This window comes from Buteo buteo, chromosome 1 (genome assembly GCF_964188355.1).
Source record: "Buteo buteo chromosome 1, bButBut1.hap1.1, whole genome shotgun sequence".
Taxonomy (NCBI): domain Eukaryota; kingdom Metazoa; phylum Chordata; class Aves; order Accipitriformes; family Accipitridae; genus Buteo; species Buteo buteo.
The window spans coordinates 653,379-674,310 of NC_134171.1; the positions used below are offsets into that span (position 1 = coordinate 653,379).

Below are 20,932 nucleotides of genomic sequence, written 5' to 3' on the forward strand. Positions count from 1 at the left end.
CTGCCTTCCCTGCTGAGACCCTCGGAGGGAGTGCAGGGGCTGGGGGCTCTCCGGGGAGGGCCCTGGTCAATGGGGGGGGGGGCTGGGGGTCTGTCACACCCCCCCCTTCTGGGGGGCTGCAGGGGTTGGGGAAGGTGTCAGGGTCATCCCCCCCTCACCCCAAGGGCTGTGGGGTGGGCGCTGGGCTGCGGCCAGTCTCGCAGCGGTGGTCCTGGAGCCCCTCCTGACCCACCGCAGGGGATGGGGGGGCAAATTGGGTCAATAACAGCCCCTTGAGATGGGGGAGGGAGGGACCACCCGTCCCCATTGCTGTTCCGAGTCCTTGCCGGGTGTCTGCCGCCCCAGCGTGACCCTCTCCCCAGCCCCAAAATGGGGCAGCGCTCCTGTGTGCAGGTGGGGGCCCGGCCAGGGTGTCCCCAGGGTCCGCGATGCATATGGGGGGGCTGGGGGCGCAGCCTGGGTGCACAGCCACGCTCCCGGCTCCGTGCCCCTTGTCCCCAAGGAACGGGGACTCGGGACTTGCCGGGAAGGTGTTTGCCAAACGCGGTATTTCTCATGGCTTCTCCCGGCACGCTCGTGTGCCGGAGCCTACGAGGACGGCCGTGTCCGTCGAGGGGCCGTCTGTTTGTCCGTACTGCCAGGACGGCGTGCTGCGCCGTGCGGGTCTCCCACGGGTGCCGGCAGCTCTGTCCTTCCCTGTGCACCCTCCTCGCAGCAGCCCGTGGGATCTGCGGGCAGCACCGGGCTGTTGGCTCGACGCTGGCACCCGCATCCCACCCTGACCTTGGGGAGCCAGGCATCGCGCCAGCCCCGCATCTACGGGTGGGCTGTGACCCCCACCACCACCACCAGCACCCCGGCCCCCCGCACGGCAGGCTCAGAGGCATCAAGGACGTTTGCTGTCACCTTTGTGCCTTCGCTCCCCGGTCAGGATGGCTGGAGGGAGCTTTGCTGTCACCTTCCTCGTCCCGAACCGGGTGGCTCCGGGCTGGCACAGTCCCGGCTGCACCCTCCCGCCACGGCTGAGCGCAGCCGGCTCTGCCCGGCCACCTGCCCGTGTTTGCTGTCAACAGGGGGGCAGGAGCAGAGCCACCCGTGGGTGACTTCTCCCCAGTTCATACTGGGCGAGAGCCAGCCCTTGGTCCGAGGAGTGGCACTGGGTGACAGGGAGCCAAGGCTGTTTCTGGTTGCATTAGAGGCAGGTCCTACCCTCCCCTCCGGCTCCCTGGCCAGATCCTGCAGGCACAGGATCTCGCTGCTGCGGCTGCTTCTTCGGGCACCCATGGGAGACAGTTTGCTGGGCTGGGAGAGCAGCTGCCCCTGTCTTCTGCTTCAGAGGGTCCCGGCTTCGAGGGGTGCCCCCCAGCGCAGCCCCCAGTGAGCCTCTGTGCAGCCTCTCTGCCCCAGCTGGGAGGGGATGGGGCAGGGACCCCGGCTGGCACCCACGGGGTGGTGGGTTGTCCTCCCCAGGTTCAGCGTGTGGCTGAGCTCCCTTGGGGTCTCCATGGGCTTTTTCCCCTCCCTGGAGCTCTCAGCTGGACCCATCTCGATCCAGCATCTTGGCACCTGGCTCCTGCACTCTTCCTGGCTTTTCAAAGCAAAAAATGCCCATTTTCAAATTTCTTCCTGCCTGCCACGACCACAGCAAAGTACTTTTATTTTAGAGGAAGCCATGTTTTGCCCCCCCCATCGCTTGGCACCAGGAGTTGCAGGGGCAGTGCCAGTTTTGCCAGTCTGGCTCTGCAAAGCCAAACCCCCAGCAGCCACATCCAGGCTGGGACAAAGTCCTGTCCCAGGTGTCCCGTATATCGGAAAGTGGTGGGAGAGGTGTGTGTGAGGAGCACAGGACTGTAGCAAGCCGATGCTCTGTAGCCCAATGTGCCAGGGGGAGCTGGAGGGGTGGGCAAGGTGGGTCCTGGAGCAGGAGGGAACCCTTGGGACTGCCCCGAAAATGTGCAGCAGGGTGAAGGTGAGGGTGGGAGCTTGGAGAATGGACTTCAGCAATGTAGGAGAGCGGGGAGCGTACCTGGGGGTGACATTTGGAGGGGTGTGGGGGTGGTATATGGAACCCCCCACCCAGCGCGGGGGAAAAGGCAGTGTGGGGCTGAGGGGTGCTGAGCTTCTGGACGGTGCCGTGCCACGTGGGCGCAGCGTGGCAGGTCTGGGTGGAACGGGTGTCTGCATGCCGTGGGTATTGCCGGGGATGCCAGGCTGAGCCGGGCACTGCCCCTGCACCGGGGAGGTCTCTGGTGCGTGCCGTGGCGTTGGTTTCCCACCCCGGCGATGCCACAGCCTCTCGCCAGCCCCACGGCTGGGTGCACGGCCCCATGAGGTCCCAGCGTGGGGTCCCAGCATGGCACTGGGCACAGGAGCACCTATGCAATTCCCAGCTACAGCCCAGCACCCTGACCCACAGCCCAGCGCCTGGAGCTGGGGGAAACCGGGGTGGGGGGCCGAGCAGAGCCGGGGAGAGGCAGGGTTGGCTGGCAGGAGCAGGCAGAGCGCTGCCTGCACTGCTCTGCTGGGGCTGGCTCTCCTGAGAGGCGGGAGAGGTATTAGCAGCTGCTTCCCAGCGCTGCGAATCCATTAGCACAAGTGAGTGGAAGAAGCACTTATCACCTCCTGGCCTTTGGCTTGACCCATCTTTACGAAAAACAACCCAGCGAACGATGCCGCTGCCCGCACGTGGGCTCGGTGGCCGCTTGGGCTGAGTGGGGTACCCCACGGCCCGGCACGGCCCCACGGCGCAAACACAGCCTGGGAGCGGCTGGAGGGCTGGGATGCATGGATGGGAGGATGGAGGAAGCAGGAGGTCGCTGGCCACAAGCCCATGCGATCGCAGCCCGGCAAGGGGAGTTTGGTGGGGCACGTCTCCGCTTCTCCTCTGCCGTATCCTGACCTGCTCTGTTAGCCGTGATGCTCGTATCCTGCTGGGACTGTGCGCTGGGTCCAGGCATGGTACCGGCGCTGGGCTGGCCCCAGGTGGGGGACGGTGCCTTTGGGAGCCCGTGGCTGGTGGGGTTTAGGACAGGGAATTGCTCACTGGGGACACGGGAAGCAGGAGGATAGGAACCAGGGAGATCCCCAAGCCCTGGGCACCCCGACACATCTCTCCTTGAGGGCTGCTGCTGGGCAGGGAATGGGTGCTGAGCCTTGAGGGCGCTGTGTCGGGCTGTGTCATCAGCCCAGGTCCCCACAGCCTCTGGGTGGGAGCCGTGGGGTGCTTGGGCAGGAGCGAGGGGCTTGTGGGGCTCAGCACCGTGTCACAGGATGGAGGAACATTGACTTGTATGGTCTCTTTGGTTTCTCTGCCCCTAATACTCCCTGCCTTGCCCAGCAACTTGAATTCAGTTTCAGGTGGAGGAGCCCGCAGAAGGTGTGAGCTCCTTACGCCCATTTCCTAAGTGAAATTGGATTTTTTCATGTATATACACGCACGGGCTGCCTGTGCCTCGGCAGAGGGAGGTTGCTGGTAATGGAGAGCTGGGCTTGCTGCTCCCACGGCCCTTTTCCCATCTCACAACTAACCAGCTCTGCCAGTGCCGCGGCGTCCCGGCGGTGCAGACGAGAGGGTCGTGGATGACCCGGAGAAGACACCGGGAGCCCCTTGGCCCCTGCGCTGGAGCTGCCAGACCGCTCGGAAGCAGAGCTGGGCTGACGTCCTCGGCGTGACTATAGGAGATGGCGGCCGCCATGGGTTCGTGAGGATGGCGAAGGGGCTGGCGGGTTCCCGGGGGCTGCGGCCGTTGCGTGCCCACGTCCTGCCACTGGCCGAGCCCGGCCAGGCTGGCTGTGTCTCTTCCCCGTGCTCCAGCCCCCGGCTGTGGGACCCATCCATCCTCCCACCCCAGTGGCAGCATCCCCAGCACCCCACCATCTGTCCCACCAGGGTGGGATCCTCTGCCCCACGGCGTGGCAGGATCCCCCAGCCCCACAGCTCCCCTCTCCATCACTTCTTTCCTCTCGGGGCCATCTCCTCCCCTCAGCCTCTCAAAAACCCTCAGCCCAGCTGGTGCCTGCATCGCCCGCCCCGGGGCCGGGGTCCGGCAGCCCCGCTCCTCGCCGCCTGCCTCCCCCCTCCGCCTCTCAGCCCTGTTTTGTCTGATAGAAAATGCGACAGCAAGCCCAGCAATTTTTTTTTTTTTTTTTTTTTTTTCCTTGGGTTGGCTTGTTTGGTTCACGCTCGGCTGGTCCTGCCATTCTTTGCCTTTCCTCACATGACGTGCAGGTGTGTATGGGAACCCTCGGCCGCCGGGCCCTAATTAGTGGCATAGAGTGTGACCCCCCGCCGGGCTTTTCACCGGCTCTGCCGGGCTGGGACAGGCCGGTGGGTTTGACAGCGCGGCACAAAGTGACACATGGCACAATGGGCAGGTTGCGGAGGGGGAAAGCGGTCACTTAGGGACTGTCGGAAAAATCCCAGGATGGCCACGGGCTGCCGCGCTCGCCGTCCGGTGCAGGATGAGGCCGCTGGGCGATGCTGGCTCTTGGTGTGGTGGGGGGACTCGGGGAGGGACGTCCGTGCGGATCCTGCCGTGCCCGGAGGATGGGTCACCGCCGTGGCGGTGGGGATGGGGATGGGCAGGGCTGAGCGGGATTTTGAGCTCAAAGTCGCCGTCGGGGCCAGATTCGTGCCCCAGCGTGGAAGCTGGGCTGTGGCACCTCAAGCGTTGGCGTGGCCCAACGTTTTGGGTAAAAACTAGGCACGTATGTGATGAAACAGTGAATGGCATCTGGGGGGGGATGCGGGACGCATCCAACTCTGTCCAGAGCAGCTCATGGCCACCCTGCGCCTGGTGCTCAGCACACCCAGACCCCTCTGCCCCACGGGGTGTCTGCTGCCCATCGCCGTGGGGTGCCAGGCGTGGGGCAGCGCAGTGGGACCCCCACCCCACGCCTGCCAGGTGTGAGCTGGGGGGCACTGGAGACCCGTCCAGGTGCCCCAGGGTGGCTCAGGACCGGCTCTGGACCTGCTGAGACACCTTGTCATCCCTGTCCTTGCTCTGAGCTAGAGGGGAGAGGGTTTGGGGGATTTTGGGGCTATTTATCAGTCCCGTTTCCTATCTTTGCTCCAGCTCGGTTCCCCTTCAGCCCGCTCCATCCCGTGCTTCAGCCCACGCGTGGGGCTGAAGATGGGAGAGGGCGTCGGAGGCTCCGACGGCTGCGTGCAACCCCCGGGTCTGTAGTTCGGGGTAAGGGATGTGCAAAGCCCCTCGGATGGTGAGTGGGGATGAGCATCGCTCGCTGCACGCCCCATCCTAGAGGCCGAGGCGACCATCGCGATCGAGGTGACAAATCTATCCAAAATCAGCCTCCATCGCTTCCGTGGAGAAGGTAATCTCCTAGGCAGGTTTTTGCCAGCTTCCACGCCGTGACCTGGGCTGGAGGAGGATGGGACCGGTGTCGTATCCGTCCTCTCGCCGCCACGGACGACGGGTCCTGGGACCACCGGCCCTCCCGGAGGTCGGGAGCGAGCCCCCGGAGCACTTTGGAGCAGAGCCCTTAGGCGTGTGTCAGGTCGGGGAAGCCGGCGGAGATGCCCGGGCAGGGGCAGGGGGCTGGGGAGGGCAGGACGGGTGAGTGGGAGCAATTAGCAGCGGGTGTAGTTGGGTCGGGTCCTCTTTGTCACCGGGGGCCCTTTCCCCCCCCTCCAGCCGCCGCGGTGGTTAGTAGTGCGTGAGTGTCAGGGCTAACGGAGATTGCATCTGACAGGAGCTGTGAATTTGGGGCTGGGGGTGTGGAAAGGCCAGGTTGAAAGACTTTTCTTTTCTCTTGGCCCCTCTCCCCCTGCCTCCTGTGTCCCCCCCCACCCCCCCACCATTCCCCGGCCGTGCCCCCCGGCAGCCTCCCGGCCCGACCGGCCACCGCAGCCCACCCACCCCGCCGCTCCTCCCCCCCGCTTGTTCATAACAGCTCAACGTCTTAATTATCTGAATTAGTGCTTTCCGGTAGCAGGGGCTCCCCGTCCTTCCCCGTCCCTCTCCTCCTCTTCCCCCTCCTTGGTCCCCCCCAGCCTCGCACCCCTTTGGTGGGCTGTCGCTTGGTGTTCCTGTCGTGATTTCCTTCTCTATCGCGATAGAGCCCTTTGCACCGCTGAGATGGGCGTGGATGAGGGGGCTGGAGCGATGCAACAAATGCCGCGCAGGGTGGCTCCGGCACCGGCTCTGGCTTTGCCGCAGTGGCCGGGGCTGGCCGGGTTTGGGGCAGGCAGGGGCTGGGGGGCGAACCCCTGGGGCTCCCCCGTTTGCGAAGGCGGGAGCTGCGGGTTCCTTTGTAGAAAATGAGAAAGTTTTGCAGAAAAATCCCTTGCGTGAGATTAATTTTTTTCATAGCTTCGGCCAGGGCGTTGTTTTGCTTCGGCACGGAAAGGCAAGCCAAAGCCAAAGAGAATCCTCCAGGATGGCTGGCGAGGCGAAGCCCTTGTGACTTTTGTAACGGGCTTTTCAGTGGAAACGGTGAAGAACAGGGAGCTGTGGAGCAACATTTTTTTATCACCCCCCCCTATTCATTTCTCCATGACCAAGTCTGGCTGTCCGTCTGTTCATCCTTTGGAGGCCCAGTCTCCAAAAATCCTTTTCTTGCTGGGAAGGTGGCCGAGTGCCGGGCCAGGCTGTCAGAGCTGTGGACCCTCCATCTCTGGAGATCTTCAACTCCCCCTCCCCAGATGGGGCCCTGGGAGCAGCTCCAGGGGACCTTGCTTGGGCAGGGCTTGGACCAGAAAATCTCCAGAGGTCTCTGCCCACCTCCACCGTGCCATGATGCTGAGAGCAAGCCTTGGATCATCGTCACTGGTGTTGGAGGTGACGTTGCAGGGCTGTGTGGCCAAGCCCAGACCCTTGGGTTACATTTCTCCCTCTGTCCTGGAGGTGGTGGTGGTGTTGCCACCACCCCGCAACCTGTCCCCAAAACAAAGTCATGACGGGGGAAGAAGGGGATGCGGTTGACAGCAGAGGGCAGCTCCTCGGCAAACAGACTGGTGTGGTTGGAGAGGAGCGTGAGGGAAAGCCAGGACTGAGACCTGGCTCTGCCAGGGAACCCCATGAGTCTGGGCTGGGGAGCCTTCCCTGCCTCAGTTTCCCCATGAGGAAATGAGAGGAATAGTGCTTCCCTCCCTGAGCGATGGCTGGAGGGCAATATGTTATTTAAAGATAGGTAGATGGTTGGTTGGACAGAAGGATGGATGGATGCAGAGCTGAATGGATGGGAGGATGGATGGATGCAGGGAGTGATGGGTGGAAGGAAGAATGGGAGGATGCAGAAATGGATGGGTGGAAGGAAGGATGGGAGGATGCAGAAATGGATGGGTGGAAGGAAGGATGGGAGGATGCAGAGGTGGATGGGTGGGTAGATGGATGGACAGGCAGATTGCTTGGCTGATGATCCAGTGTCACAGCCACAGGGCACCAAGCGGTGCTGCCTGAAGGTCTGATGGGAGTGGGAGAAGACAGCCTGGTGCGGTAGAAGAGAAGCCAGGAGGGTTCCAAGGGGGCCAGCAGCCATAGGGGCTGGGCTGGAGACCACCATGCTGGGGGCCGAGGGACGAGCCCCATGGCCCTGTCCCACGTGGGTGGCTCCCCGACAGCTGGGGCTGCGGAGGAGAAGTGGGGAGAGAAGAAAAGAGCCCAACAAAACCTCCCTGGGAAGGGAAGCAGGCGAGGCGGCTGCGGGTATTTGTGAAGGAGTTGGAAAGGGAAATAAAAGGCAGAATGGTCACTTTGGGAATAAAGGAGACAAAAGGGAGGGAGGTTGGTGGCGGAGAGCCGGCTCCCGGCGTGCCAGCCCCCCAGGCTGCTGAATGGGCGACCAGCAGGAACTGGGCGTAATTGGGTAATGGAGAGAAGGCTAATTGCAAAAATGGCAGGGATTACTGGTACCGCCAACGTCTGTGCTGGGGCACGGGCCAGGCGAGGGAAGGTGGATGTTGGGGTCCCGGTTGTGCTGTGGGGGGTGATGCCGTGCTGGGCTGTGGGGTGGCCAGGGTTGGGTGCTCCCAACATGGGATGTGGCCAGCGAGGGGCAAACGGGACCCGTCCCCCAGAAATGAAGTTCCCGGAGCTGGTCCGGCTGGGCTGCTGAGCAGGGCTCCTGAACCCACCAGCCTGCGCCGGCATCACCAGAAGGGCGACCGGGATGCTGCGGCGCAGGGACCCGCGTCCCACTGCCGTGGTGTGGACCACCCATCCCTGCAGCCGGCAGGAGGGAGGCCGGCGAGCTCGCCAGCTGGCCCGGCCTCTCCAATCCTATTAGGATCATGAGTAAATCAGAGAACCCGGTGCGAGAAGAGAGGGCAGAGGGATGAAAGGGGCCGGTGGGGTCAGCAAAGCCAGGCCCCGCCATGGCAGGCGTTACGGCGTTTGACACATCGGTAAAATGATCAAGGACCGGCTTAGAGCCGGATCAGTTCCCCAGCACCTGCACTCGCCTGGGAAGCTGCTCCCGACCCTCGTTCTCCCCGGCCTCGGGGACCTGCTTCGTCTCGCTGGGCTCCTACACCGGTTGATGCCCATTTGTCATCCTTGTGCTTAACGTCCCAGGTGCCTCCCCGTGGTCTTCGTAGTCACTTTGGAGGAATCGCATCCCCGGCACCCTCATTACCTCACCCAAATGCAGTGCCCTGCGAGTCCCCGGCACCCTGAGGTCTCATCCTGAACCACGGGGTCCCAAGCCAGCACCCCATGGCAGCCGGGCAGTGCCACGCTGCAGGCAGGACCAGGCAGGGTGCTCGGACCTCGCCTTGGCGATGGTGGTGGCCCCGAAAGCTCGTCCTCCTGCTCAACAGCATCCAGCTGGGGTTGTCCATCCCGGCGTCTTCCCTGGGGACAAGAGGTGACCTCCCAGGCTGCCGTGGTGCGAGGGCAGCTCCGCTGATGTGCTGAAGGCAGAAGGGCAGCGGGAGATGGCAGAGCTGCGCCCATCGCAGGGCGCCCGGGCTGCTGTCTCTGCCCGTGGCCGTGGTTTTCGGAGGGTGAGCTGTCTGTCCCCGGGCTGCGGGCAGGGTGTGCGGACAGCTCTGTAACGGCGGGGCTGGGATGGTGGAGGATCTGCTGTGGGGTAGACGGGGAAAAGCCTGGCGAGATGGGGATGCCTTGCTGGGAAGGGAACTGGGACCCGCAGAAGCTAGTGGAGCGGCCAGCAGGTCACCGGGCTGTGGTGCCACTTTGCCGGGGCAGCTGTGCCACCGGGATGGGGTTGCCCAAGACTGGGATGCTCTCCTGGTGCAGCTCGGGGCCAGGGAGAGCTGGGTGGACGGGGGGACATTGCTCATCCTGGGTCCAAAAACTGCCGGTTGTGGTGGCATCCCTGGCTGTGGCATCCCTGCCCAGTGCTTGGGGGCACCGAGGGAAGGCGAAGCATCCCCCGGGCCGGCGCAGAGCCATGCCACGGCAGTGGGGAGGGGGGCACACGGACCTAATCCTGCCTCGGTGGCTCTGCAGGCAACATTTGGTGGGGGACGGCGGCGGGGGGTGTGTGCGAACTGGTGTCCCTCGCGGTCTGGATGGGGACGAAGGAGGCACTAGGGTGTCCCTGGGTGGCGGTGGGGTCCCGCAGTGGGAGAAGGCGGGGGGTGATGGCCCATTTTTGGGTGGAAACTGGCCCCCTACATCTGCGCTGCTCATGGCCCTGAGCCCCGCTCTGCTTGGGTGGGATGTGGCTCTTGAGCCTTGTTAATCTGTTTTTTTTCCTACAAAAATTTTTTTTATGGGTTTGGGGTTGTTTGGGGTTTTTTTTTTAAAGCAAAATCTTGGTGTAATGAAAAACTGTGCTTGGAAAGGGGAAAATATTGACTTGCAGAAAGTCTTTCAGTTTGCTGGCCAGGGCAGGCTGCCGCACTCCTGGCTTTGAATCTCCTTCCTTGCTGCACGTTTTTTTCTATTTAAATGTTTTATATGAACCGAAATGAAATTAATGTAAGTAAAAGCGACACTTCCTGCAGGACAGATGTTCTGGGTCTCCAGGTCAGCAGCCGCCAGTCGCTCGGTCCGTAGCTAGGATAAGGAACGGGACAGCAGGAAAGGATGGCGCTGGGAAAGGGGTGAAAGGGGTGGGACGGATCCTGCCCTGCCGAAGCTGCTGCTCCCCGGTGCCTGCGGTTTGGGGGTGGTGATGCCGGGGGCAGGGTGGGAGCATCCGTCCCCGGCTCTGGGGGCTAACGGTGTGTCCTTTCCCCCCCGCCAGCCTACAAGACGGTGTGCGGTGTCAACGGACCCCTGGTCGTGCTGGACAACGTGAAGGTGGGAGCCCGTCTGCCGGCGGGTGACAAGGGGACGGTGTCGCTTCGGGCTGCGCGGGGACCACCGTGCTGTCCCTTGCCTGGCCCTGGGCTTCCCGGGTGGGGAGGGTGCAATGGGGGAACACGTCCCCTGTCCTACGTCCCCTGTCCCCTGGGCTGTCCCCTCCTCTCCAGGGTCCCTCAGCCAGCTCCGAGCTCCCTCCCCTGGGGGCGGCTGGCAGCAGAGCCCGTGTGCCAGCCTGCACACGCGTGTGGGCCGGCAAGCGCGCGTGCTCGCGTGTGCGCAGGCACGGGGACGCTTGCGAGCGTCACGGGTGGCCGTGTGTGCGTGCCGCCCGGGCACCCTCCGCTCGCCCTGTGTGTCCCCCCCCAGCACCCAGGCACTTGCTGTCCCCTGCGTCCCTCTCGGAGCTCCAGCTCCTGTCCCCTGCATCCCTGCCCACGCTCGGCTCCGTCCCTGAGCCCGGTTTGAGCGAGACCACAGCACGAAACCCCAGCTCGGCCCGTCCCCCCGGCACCGGGTGGCATTTTGGTGGCACCCCTGCTTGTCCCTGCTCCCGGAGCAGGGGCTGGGTTCACTCAGGTGGGCTCATCCCCACATGGCCTGGCTAGCCGGGACCCTCCGAGGGGTTTTGTTGGCCGGTGGCTCGTTTCTATAGCCCCTTTCACACCCAGCCCGGCAGGATGGAAATTAATAAGCTCAATTAAAGAGCCGGACCGTGGCGGGTGTTTCCTTTGCTTTGTTGTCCTTTATGCAAAGGTCTTTACAGAAGAATTAAAGTCCAAAGTTCACAGTGCTGGAGCCAGCCCTGGTGGCTGGGAGCGAGGAGGAGGAGGAGGAGGTGGAAGAAAGCACAGTGTGCTGGGCAGGCAGGGTGGGCAGGCGTGCTCGTGGAGCGAACCCCCTTGGACGTTGTCCCCGGAGCAGGACGTGTCCCTCAGCCAAGGGGCTGCGGAAAAGTCCCCTCCATCCACCCCGGGGGTCCCGGCTGGGTGGGGGGCCAGAGATGTCGGTGGTGTGAGGTGGTAGCAGCGTGATCCCTCGACGTAACCTTTACAGCTCGGGGGATTACGGGGGATCTGGTGGTTCCCTGGGGTCTCAAGCGGCACCGACAGCCCGGGCTGCTCTGTCCTGCTGTGTCTGGCAATAGGGGGAGTCCCCAGGAGATGCCACCATCCCCGGGGGGTTTATCCAGGGCTGTGGATGCGCTTTGGCAGGCTCTGAGACGCTGCTTCATGCAGATGATGGGTCTGTCTGCTTCTGGTAGGGAAAGGGGTTTGAATTTGTTGGTTGTCAGGCTCTAGGGAGCCCGGTGTGTCTGAGAGCACTCTTGGGGTGAGGGGGGCACCCTGCAACGTTGGGGAAACTGAGGCACGGAGCAGTGCCACAGCCTGGAGCAGGCTCCGGGATGGGGCAGGGGCAGGCAGCACCTTCCCCCCGATGCCTCCTCCTGCCTGGGCTGGCGGTTCTGCCCGTATCTGCCTGGGGTGGCAGGTGCTGCCTGTTGGCATCAGCTGCTGAATGCCCCCCCGCTTGGTGTTCGGTGGCCGCAGAGAGCGTGAACCCCCCAACCACAGGAGGGGAAACTGAGGCAGCGCTGGCAGACAGGCCCTTGCAGGCAGGGGCTTCAAGGGGCGGTCTGGGGGGTGGAGAGGAGCCCCCCCCACCCCTTCCATCTCACCCTGACCCCGTCCCTCCAGTTTGCCCAGTACGCCGAGATCGTGAACTTCATGCTGCCCAACGGCACCAGCCGCAGCGGGCAGGTCCTGGAGGTGATGGGCTCCAAAGCCATCGTCCAGGTGAGCCCAGCGTGGTGGGGACGTGGCGGGACGGGGAGGGGGGACACACACAGGCAGGCGCTGCATGGCCTGGGGCTCTGTCCCGGGGCTCTGTCCCCCTCCAGCGGTGGCTGTCACGGCCAGCAGAGCCCTGCCGGGCTCTTGTCCCGGCTCTCCCAGGCTGTAGGACCAGTGTCCTGGGACAGGCAGTGTCCTGCGGTGGGGCTCCTCGCTGGCCCACGGCCCTTCGGCTGGAGCACGGGGAGCTGTGCCAGGGCTGGCGGTGCGGCACCAGTGGGGATGGAGCTGGTACCTGCTTATGGCAGGAGCATCTGGGTGCCAAAGCTGGAATGACGATATCTGCGCAGCTTCCGCAGGGCGCAGGGGGCTGGACGTGGAGCACAACCCCGTGCAGGGTCTCTGTCCTGCTGTGCCCGTCCTCCCCTTGCCCGTGTCCCCGCTGGGGAGAGCCCAGCTGGATGATGCCACAGCTTCCTCGGGACTCCCCATCCCTCATCCCCACGTCCTCCCCACTGATCTCCCTGGGCTGCCTCCCCCTCCATCCCGGCAGGAAAACTTATGGACCTTCATGCCATCACCCCACGGCCACCAGCCCTCTGCGGGGCTGGGATGGGGGACAGCCTGCCCACCCCGGGAACCCGCTGCCTGCCCCCCCAAACCAGGGCAGCCAAGGAGTGGGGTTTAACCCATGAGCACCGGAGCCATTTGGGGCTGTCCTGCCCAGTTAGCCTGGGTCCCATTCTGCCCAGGTGTCCCCCCCCTAATCAGCCAGCCCAGGGCTCGGGGTGGCCGCACAGCCGACCTGACCGGGTTCTGGCTGGCGAGCCGCCAAACCTCGCTCCTCTAATGCCGCTCGGACCTCTGTAGCGCCCTTTTAATCCTATTAGGGAGTCAGCCTCTGGAGAAAAAAAAAAAAAAAAAAAAAAAGAGGGGGGGGAAGAAAAAGGAAAAAAAGGAGCCTTTTGCACAAACAGCTTTGTCGGGGGCTGACCTGCATGCACCTGCACGCACCCGGGTGCTGCGGCCATCACCTGCCCTCGTGCCTGCCGGCATCCCCGCCAGCGGGTGCTCCTGGCTTTCCCAAGCCGGTTCTTCTCCCAGGGGCCACACGGCTCTAATTAAAGCAGCGATCTGGAGGTTAATTAATACAAATGGTGTCAAATATTATACCGATCAAAATGCCTTTGGTTTCTCTGCCCTGCCCGAGGCCCTTCTGCTGTGCTCGTTGCATTAACGAGAGCGTGGTCCCCCCTCCCCTGCTGCCCCCTCCCCCAGGCCAAAGCCCCTCAGAAGGGAGTTTTCTTAACCCCGGGGTCTCTCCCCCTCCTTTATCACCTCTCCCTGACAAGATTTTTGGGTGAGCGCAGATCACGTCACCTCCCCACGGAGAGCCTGGCTGCCCCCCCCCCCGGCCCCCGGCCCTTTGCACCCGCTAATCCCTGCTAATTGCTGCCCACCCGCCTCTTGCCCCGGGGTCTCCGCAGGTATTTGAAGGAACATCTGGGATTGATGCCAAGAAGACCTCCTGCGAGTTTACCGGGGACATCCTCCGGACCCCAGTTTCTGAGGACATGCTGGGTAAGCCCAGCCCGCTGCTGAGCCCCAACACATCTCGGTGCATGGATGGTGGGGTAACCCAGGTGTAAGCAGCTGGAGTGGGGGGACAGGCAGTTTGGGGGTGTTGGGGTCTTGGGGTTTAGCTCTGCTGCTGCCCAGGGACTGAGCACATCCCTGGGCACGCTCTCCAGTGCCAGGAGAGTCACATCCAGCATGGAGAGATGGTGACAGTCGCCCTCGTACAGGGCTAGTATGTCCCCTTGGGCCCACTCTGCCCAGTTATCCCAGGAGAAGAAGCCTGGCCTGGACTGGGAGAAGGTTTCCCGCCTCAGGACAGGCAAAGTCCAGCCTGTGGTCGTGCCGTTAGCGCTCTCATTACCTCGACCTGAGGAGAGCTGGGGGCTGCCCAGCATCTTCATCATCTGTGCTGAGCCCTGAGACATGGCCAGACATGAGCACGAAAAGGGGACCGGCCACCCCTGTCCCCACGGGGACACCCACCCGGGCAGAGCTGGGTGCTGGCAGACCCCCATGGCCCCGAGCAGCTTCCCCTGAGGCTGTTCAAGCTCAATCCCGGCCCCTTGCCCCCCATCCCAGCTCCTGAGGGTCCTACAGCCCCCGAACCAGCCCCCGGGGGCTCGCAGGGGTCGCAGCGAGGGGGACGAAGGTTGCTGGGGGTCCCGGCGGAGGGACCTGGGCTGACGCACGGTATCGCTCCCCGGTCGGAGGCCGAGTGTCTCCTGCAATCTCTTTCCCGTCTCTGCCGGCAGCGTGAAACCCGGCCAGAGCCCTGCCTGCAAAGGGCAGCGGTAAAGGGCAGCCTGGCTGGGAGGGGGCAAGTGTCGAGCGCGGTACGGCAGCGTGCGGTGACGGCCGGACAGATCCCGGCTCCCCGGCAGCGGGGAGGGAGCCCCCCGCTCCTTCCCCAGGCAGGGTCCCCCCTCTCCCCGCGCAGGGTCCAGGCGTGAATCCCCTGAGAAGGGACAAGGGCCGAGCAGGGGTGCGCAGAGTCCGTCCCAGCCTGTCCCCGCTGCTCCCCCCAAGCCTCCCTGTCCCGTCTCGGGGAGGTGTGGGGGGGTTCCCCTTCCTCCCCCCCCCCCCCAAACTGGGCCGGGGTCGCCCAGGTGTTCAGCCCCATCGCCCCTTCCCTCCCCTCCGCCGCTCTTTGTGCCGCGGCGCTGAATTAAAGCGGCTGCGCGCCGGCGAGACGTGGGTGCCCAGCGAGCGCCAAGGTTACTGACCTTTCATGGTCCGTGCTCCCGAGCCCCAGCCCCGCCGTCAGCTTGATCTGCTCTGACAACGGTGATGCTTCCCCGGCCCCGTCGGGGACCAGAAGAAAGTCCCATAGGGGTGGCAGCGGCAAGCGGGGGTGCCGGGGGGGGGGATGGCGTGGCTGGCATGCCGGCTTTGCCGCTATCGATCCCGTGGCTCGGAGCCGGTCGATGAGGCTGAGTGTGAGCGGTGATGCGGCGGCTCTCTGGGAGCCTTGTGCCCCCCGCCCCGGGGCTGGTATGGGGGGGGGGGGTCTCGGTGTCACCCCCACCTGCACGGGAGCTGGGGACCCCAAGGGGAGGTGATGGAGGGTGGCTTGGATGGCACGGGGAGGTCTCTGGGGACCTGGCCCCGTGTGTGCTGGCATCTTCGGCATGGGGAGGTCTCTGGGGCATCGTCCTGCCCCGGGGGCTGTGGTGTCACCCAGCCTGTGGGTAACACACTCCCTGCCCACCCCATGCAGTGACGTGGGAACACCTTGTCCCCCGGCACGGGGGGCTGTGGGTGCCAAGAGCCACCCCGGGTGCAAAGTCCTCTGCTCCTCACCCACAGACACCCAGCACCGGTACCCGCGTCCCCTCTGGGGCACCCCAGGCAGCTGGGATGTCCTGCGGCACCCATGGGTGCTCTCCATTTCCCGGCTTCCCCCACGGCGGGGCTGTACTCAGGAGAAAGCCGTTGCCCAAGGGGCAGGGTAGCCCCCGAATGCCCCCACATGCCGTGAGGACCGGGAGCAGGATGGAAACCCTGCCCGGTGGCCGTGGTGCAGGCAGCTGCCTGCTCCCTGGGCTCTGCACCAGGCTGGTTCGTCCTCCCCGGCTGGTGCGTTCAGCAGGGGACCAGCGGCTCGCTTTCCTTGCAGGTCGGGTCTTCAACGGCTCTGCCAAACCCATCGACAGCGGTCCCCCGGTCATGGCCGAGGATTTTCTGGACATCAACGGTGACGGCTCTGGGCACGGCGTTGCTTTGCCGGCTCCTTTCACCAGCTGCGGGTGATGCCGGAGGGTCTCCGGGGCAGCCCGGCATCTGGGGATAAAGCTGTGCCCTGATGGCCAGAGCAGCCCCGCGGTGCTGCCCCCGCCCCAGATCCCCGGGGGGGTTAATCTGTCCCCACTGGGGTGCCCCGGGTGGGGGTACAGGTGCAGGGGTGGTGGCTGGCGACCCCATCCCACCCCAGGGCTGGTGCTGGGTGGCTGCACTGGTCCAAGAGCATGCTTCATCCTTAGCTCCAGAAGCTCGTGTCTAATTCTTGGCACCAGCCGAGGCGATTCCTCCGTTTTGGGGTGCCTCATTTCCCTTTCCTGCTCCAGGCCAGCCCATCAACCCCCACAGCCGCATCTACCCCGAGGAGATGATCCAGACCGGGATCTCGCCCATCGACGTGATGAACAGCATCGCCCGGGGCCAGAAGATCCCCATCTTCTCTGCTGCCGGTCTCCCCCACAACGAGGTGGGTCCCCGCGGGGGGCTGAGCCCCTGCTGCAGCCCCAGGAGGAGGAGGAGGAGGATGGAGGAGGCAGCACAAGGGGATTTGGGAGGGCTGGAGCCCATCTCCTGCATCTCTCCTCTCCCTGCTTGGCACTGCTCACTGTGATGGGCCAGACCCACCTTTTGGGGTGGCTGTTGTGTTCTCCGACACCCCCCCCCCCAGCCACGCAGGGTGATGGGCTGGTGCATGCAGGGGAAGGGAAGCTCATGTTACCTTGTGCCTCAGTTTCCCCATCTGCACAGCGAGGGATAAAGCAAACCCTGGTATGCCAAGAGCAACGCTGGGGAGGGAGAGGTGATCTGGGCTGATGTAGGGTGCCCGAGCCCATGGGGTGGGGGGCCACAGACCACCCCGTGACCCCGTGAGCGTGGGCCCATGCAGAAGGGCAGAGCAGCAGGCGCTGGAAATACCAGCCTGATCCATGGGCACACCGGCACGGTGGATGGGCAGCGCCGTCCATCCCCCCCCCCCCACCAGCGCAGACGGTGATGCGATGGGATGGAAAACCGGCCCTGACAGATCGGGAGCGACAGAGGAGGGTGACCACGGTCAAGTCAGGGCCTGGCACGACGGGCGCTGTGCCACGGCAAGGGGGCACGGCTGGCTGTGGCGGGGGGGAGACCCCGCTCCCCCCTGCAACCCATGGGGCTGCGTACCCACCTGCGGGCTGGGCGGGCAGCTGGGGGTGCTGGTGCCTGTCCTGGGATGCTCTCTCCTTTGCCAGTTCCTATTTGTCCTACCTCCATCCCCTGCAACCCCTGCCCCTTGCTGCCGCGGGGGCCGTATCCTGGTCCCAGGAGGGTTGTGGCTGCTCTGGCGGGGGGGAAATTGGCCACGGGCACTGGCCCCGTGCTGCCCGCCTGTCCCTGTCCCGCTGCAGATTGCCGCACAGATCTGCCGGCAGGCTGGTCTGGTGAAGAAGTCCAAGGACGTGGTGGACTATCACGAGGACAACTTCGCCATCGTCTTCGCTGCCATGGGGGTGAGTCGGTCCCGGGACAGGACAGCCCAGCCGACCTCGGCAAAGCCTGCTGGTGGGGAGCCCAAATCGCACGGGACGTGCAGGCAGCCTTGCTGCCACCTCCCTGCGCCGCCTCGTCCCTCTCCTGCCTCAGTTTCCCCATGCGTGAAGCTGCCCTGCTCCTGCTGACCGGCCTCTCCTCCCACGTGGGCAGGTGAACATGGAGACAGCTCGCTTCTTCAAGTCGGACTTCGAGGAGAACGGCTCCATGGAGAACGTGTGCCTCTTCCTCAACCTGGCCAATGACCCCACGTGAGTTAGCCCCATGGCTCTGGCATGCAGCTCTCCTCCTCCTCCTCCTCCTCCTCCACCTCCTCTTCCTCCTCCTCCTCCTCCTTCTTCTTCTTCTTCTCCTCCTCCTCCTTCTTTCTCTTCTCCCCCTGATGAGGACCTGATGTGCCTTGGGTGGATCAAGGTGCAGGGGCAGGTGCTGGGTGCAGCTGGGAGTCATTGGGGTCATTAGGGTCCTGCCGTCCGTGGGAACCACAAAGCCTGTGGATCCCTCTGCCGTCCTGAGCCCTGACCAGTGGGCAGAGAACGGGCAGGGGAGCTGGCACTGATCCCAGCCAGCTTTTGGGTCCCCATCCCTTCCTGCAGCGGCTGGGAGCCGATGCTCTGGGGGGGCAGCGGGTGCCTCCCTCCTCCTCCCCGGCCATCACCCAGTCCCAGCTTGGGGACCCCGAGAGCTGGGGTCCCTGGGGGGGTACCTGGTCACCCCTGCTGGCAGCCTGGCACGCTGTAGGGAAGCCGTATGCCAAGTTCCAGGGATGTTCTGCAGTGGCGGGGGATGGAATTAGGATCTGGGGGTGCCCACCCTGTCTCCCTCGTAGGATCGAGCGGATCGTAACCCCCCGCCTGGCCCTGACCACCGCCGAGTTCCTCGCCTACCAGTGCGAGAAGCACGTGCTGGTGATCCTGACGGACATGAGCTCCTACGCCGAGGCCCTGCGGGAGGTCAGTGCCTGTCCCCCGGGATCTGCCCTGGTCCCCCGTGTCCTCCCCGTGTGGCAGGGGATAAGGACTGCCCTGTTGGGGTGCCTGGGGTGCCCAGGATGCCTGGGGTTCCCGGGGTGCTTGGGGTGTTTGGGGTGCTTGGGGTGCCCAAGTTACTTGGGGCACTTGGGATGCCTGGGATGCTCTAAGAGTGCTTGGGATGCTTGAGCCCCCTCCCGCACTAATGCCAGCCCCCCCATCCCGCAGGTATCGGCAGCCAGGGAGGAGGTGCCCGGCCGCCGCGGCTTCCCCGGCTACATGTACACCGACCTGGCCACCATCTACGAGCGGGCCGGGCGCGTGGAGGGCAGGAACGGCTCCATCACCCAGATCCCCATCCTGACCATGCCCAACGACGGTCAGCAGCCCCGGGGACATGGGGGTCCCTGTGGGGCGTGCGGTGCCACCGCTGTGCCCACACTGGGAAACTGCAGGGCTGGGAAATGCCAAATTGTTTTGTTTTAACAAGTTTTGGGGGAGTTCCTGGGATCTGTTGGGGTAGCAAGCCTTGCAGGGATGCTTTAGGGATTTTTTTTCCCACCAAGTTGTCCCTCTGGCCACCCCCCCAGCTGGAGCAAAGTGCTGGGTTTCAGCCGAAGGATGTGGTTGGGGGGACTTAGACTTGGGGGGCATGGGGGGGATGTGCAGGCACGGGTGTGGGGGTGCCCACGGGTGTGTGCACACACAGGCAAGTCTAAAACAGGCAGTTCTCTGTCTGGTGATGGGGGGAACCGGCTCTTGCTCACGACCGTAGACCAGTGCAGCTCCCCTGGGGCTGTGCTGCTCCGGTCAGACCCCGGCATGGGGTACAGCCATGTCCCGTGCCCGCCCGAGCAGCCAGACCCGCTCTGGGGGTTCACACCACCCTGCTTTTCCCCCAGACATCACCCACCCCATCCCCGACCTGACGGGTTTCATCACCGAGGGGCAGATCTACGTCGACCGGCAGCTCCACAACAGGCAGGTTGGTTCCCGTGCCCCTTCCCGGCTCCGTGCCGCAGCGGAGCGGGGATGGATCCGGCACCGCTGTGCCCACTGGCATCACCTGGGGCTGGAAATCACCCGAGAGCACCAGGGTGGGGGGTGCCAAGGGCAGGGGGGGTGCTTAAATTGAGGGCAGCGGTCCCCTTGCCTGCACGGGGGTGTCCGGCAGGGCTGGCAAGTGGGCGAATGTGGGGGTGGTCCCTCTCGCCCTGCAGATCTACCCCCCCATCAACGTGCTGCCCTCCCTCTCCCGCCTGATGAAGTCGGCCATCGGGGAGGGCATGACCAGGAAGGACCACGGGGATGTCTCCAACCAGCTGGTAAGGGCTGGGCAGGAGGGGGATGATGATGGAGGGGAGTGGGAGTGGGATCATTTATCCCTTCAAAGCCCTCCTCCCCCTGCTTGGGGCTGAGATCGTGGCGCTTTTGGCCATGATGGACTCGAGCACTTATTTTTTGGCACCTCCTTGACGTGAAGGGGAGTTGGGGTAAGGGAGTGGGATGCTTTACCCTGGGAAGTGGAAAGTCCAGGGGATGCAAAGCCTCAAAGTGGCGGCGGAGCCATAGCTTGTCCTGCTGCAAGAGTCCCAGGCTGACAGCAAGCCAGATTTTTTCCATGCAGCATATATTATTGTATATAACATAATTATATATAACTGTGGATGCTGCGGACACCAGAGGGCTTTGCCTGCAAACTGGCTGAGCCCAAGCACGCAGACCCTGCTCGGGCAGTCCCCGCTGTGCAGCTTGACACAACCGGGCAGCAAACAGCAGAGCAAAGGCTGGCATTTCCCCGAGCCGTTCCCGAAGCTGGGCAGGGGGGAACCTGCGCTGCTCCCCCTCCTCTGCCTGCCCTGCGGGTTGCACGGAGCGTCCGTCTGTCCTGACAGCCGCCCGTCTGTCCCGCAGTACGCCTGCTACGCCATCGGGAAGGATGTGCAGGCGATGAAGGCGGTGGTGGGGGAAGAGGCACTCTCGCCCGATGACTTGCTCTACCTGGAGTTCCTGCAGAAGTTTGAGAAGCAGTTCATCACCCAGGGTGAGGCGGGTGACTGGACCCCAGAGGGGGTTTGGGGATGGGACCGGACCCCCAGCATCTCCCTGCTCCTGCACTTCCCTTGCCTGTACCTTTTCCTAGGTCCCTATGAGAACCGGAGCATCTTTGAGTCCCTGGACATCGGCTGGCAGCTTCTGCGCATCTTCCCCAAGCAGCTGCTCAAGCGCATCCCCGAGAGCATCCTGGCCGAGTACTACCCGCGCGAGGCCAAGGTGCCGGGCCAGGGGCCGGCCAGCACGGCCCTCTAACCCCCCCCAGCTCTGGGCTGAGACGGTCAGCTTCGGGGAGCAGCCTCGCCTCCCCCAAACCTCTATGGACCACCCAAAGGTCCCTCCAGTGAGGCTGGCTGGGGTTAGGTGCTGGGAGGGCGCAGAGGGCTGCGGGTCCTCGGCACCAACATCCCAAAGCAGTGAGAAACCTCTTCTCCTTGCTCAATAAAACCAGCGTGGTCACCAAAACCCCTTCTTGCTCTTGCGCTTCCCACCGTGGCTGTTTCCCTCCCGCCCCCGATCTGTTCCCATCCTCCTG

General features: G+C 64.2%; 1 protein-coding gene across 1 annotated transcript in view; it reads left to right on the plus strand.

Annotated features, from left to right (window-relative positions):
* ATP6V1B1 (ATPase H+ transporting V1 subunit B1) overlaps nucleotides 1-20,846 on the plus strand; it is a 42,488-nt gene extending 21,642 nt beyond the window's left edge. Inside the window, exons 2-14 of the mRNA XM_075039704.1 lie at nucleotides 10,177-10,232; nucleotides 11,933-12,031; nucleotides 13,516-13,609; nucleotides 15,723-15,800; nucleotides 16,171-16,310; nucleotides 17,230-17,331; nucleotides 17,525-17,622; nucleotides 18,201-18,324; nucleotides 18,571-18,721; nucleotides 19,245-19,327; nucleotides 19,563-19,667; nucleotides 20,257-20,386; nucleotides 20,486-20,846. Coding sequence (XP_074895805.1) covers nucleotides 11,963-12,031; nucleotides 13,516-13,609; nucleotides 15,723-15,800; nucleotides 16,171-16,310; nucleotides 17,230-17,331; nucleotides 17,525-17,622; nucleotides 18,201-18,324; nucleotides 18,571-18,721; nucleotides 19,245-19,327; nucleotides 19,563-19,667; nucleotides 20,257-20,386; nucleotides 20,486-20,652 — 1,341 coding nt within the window. The 5' untranslated portion in view covers nucleotides 10,177-10,232; nucleotides 11,933-11,962 and the 3' untranslated portion in view covers nucleotides 20,653-20,846. The remainder of the gene's footprint in view (nucleotides 1-10,176; nucleotides 10,233-11,932; nucleotides 12,032-13,515; nucleotides 13,610-15,722; nucleotides 15,801-16,170; nucleotides 16,311-17,229; nucleotides 17,332-17,524; nucleotides 17,623-18,200; nucleotides 18,325-18,570; nucleotides 18,722-19,244; nucleotides 19,328-19,562; nucleotides 19,668-20,256; nucleotides 20,387-20,485) is intronic.
* The last annotated feature ends 86 nt before the right edge of the window (nucleotides 20,847-20,932 follow it).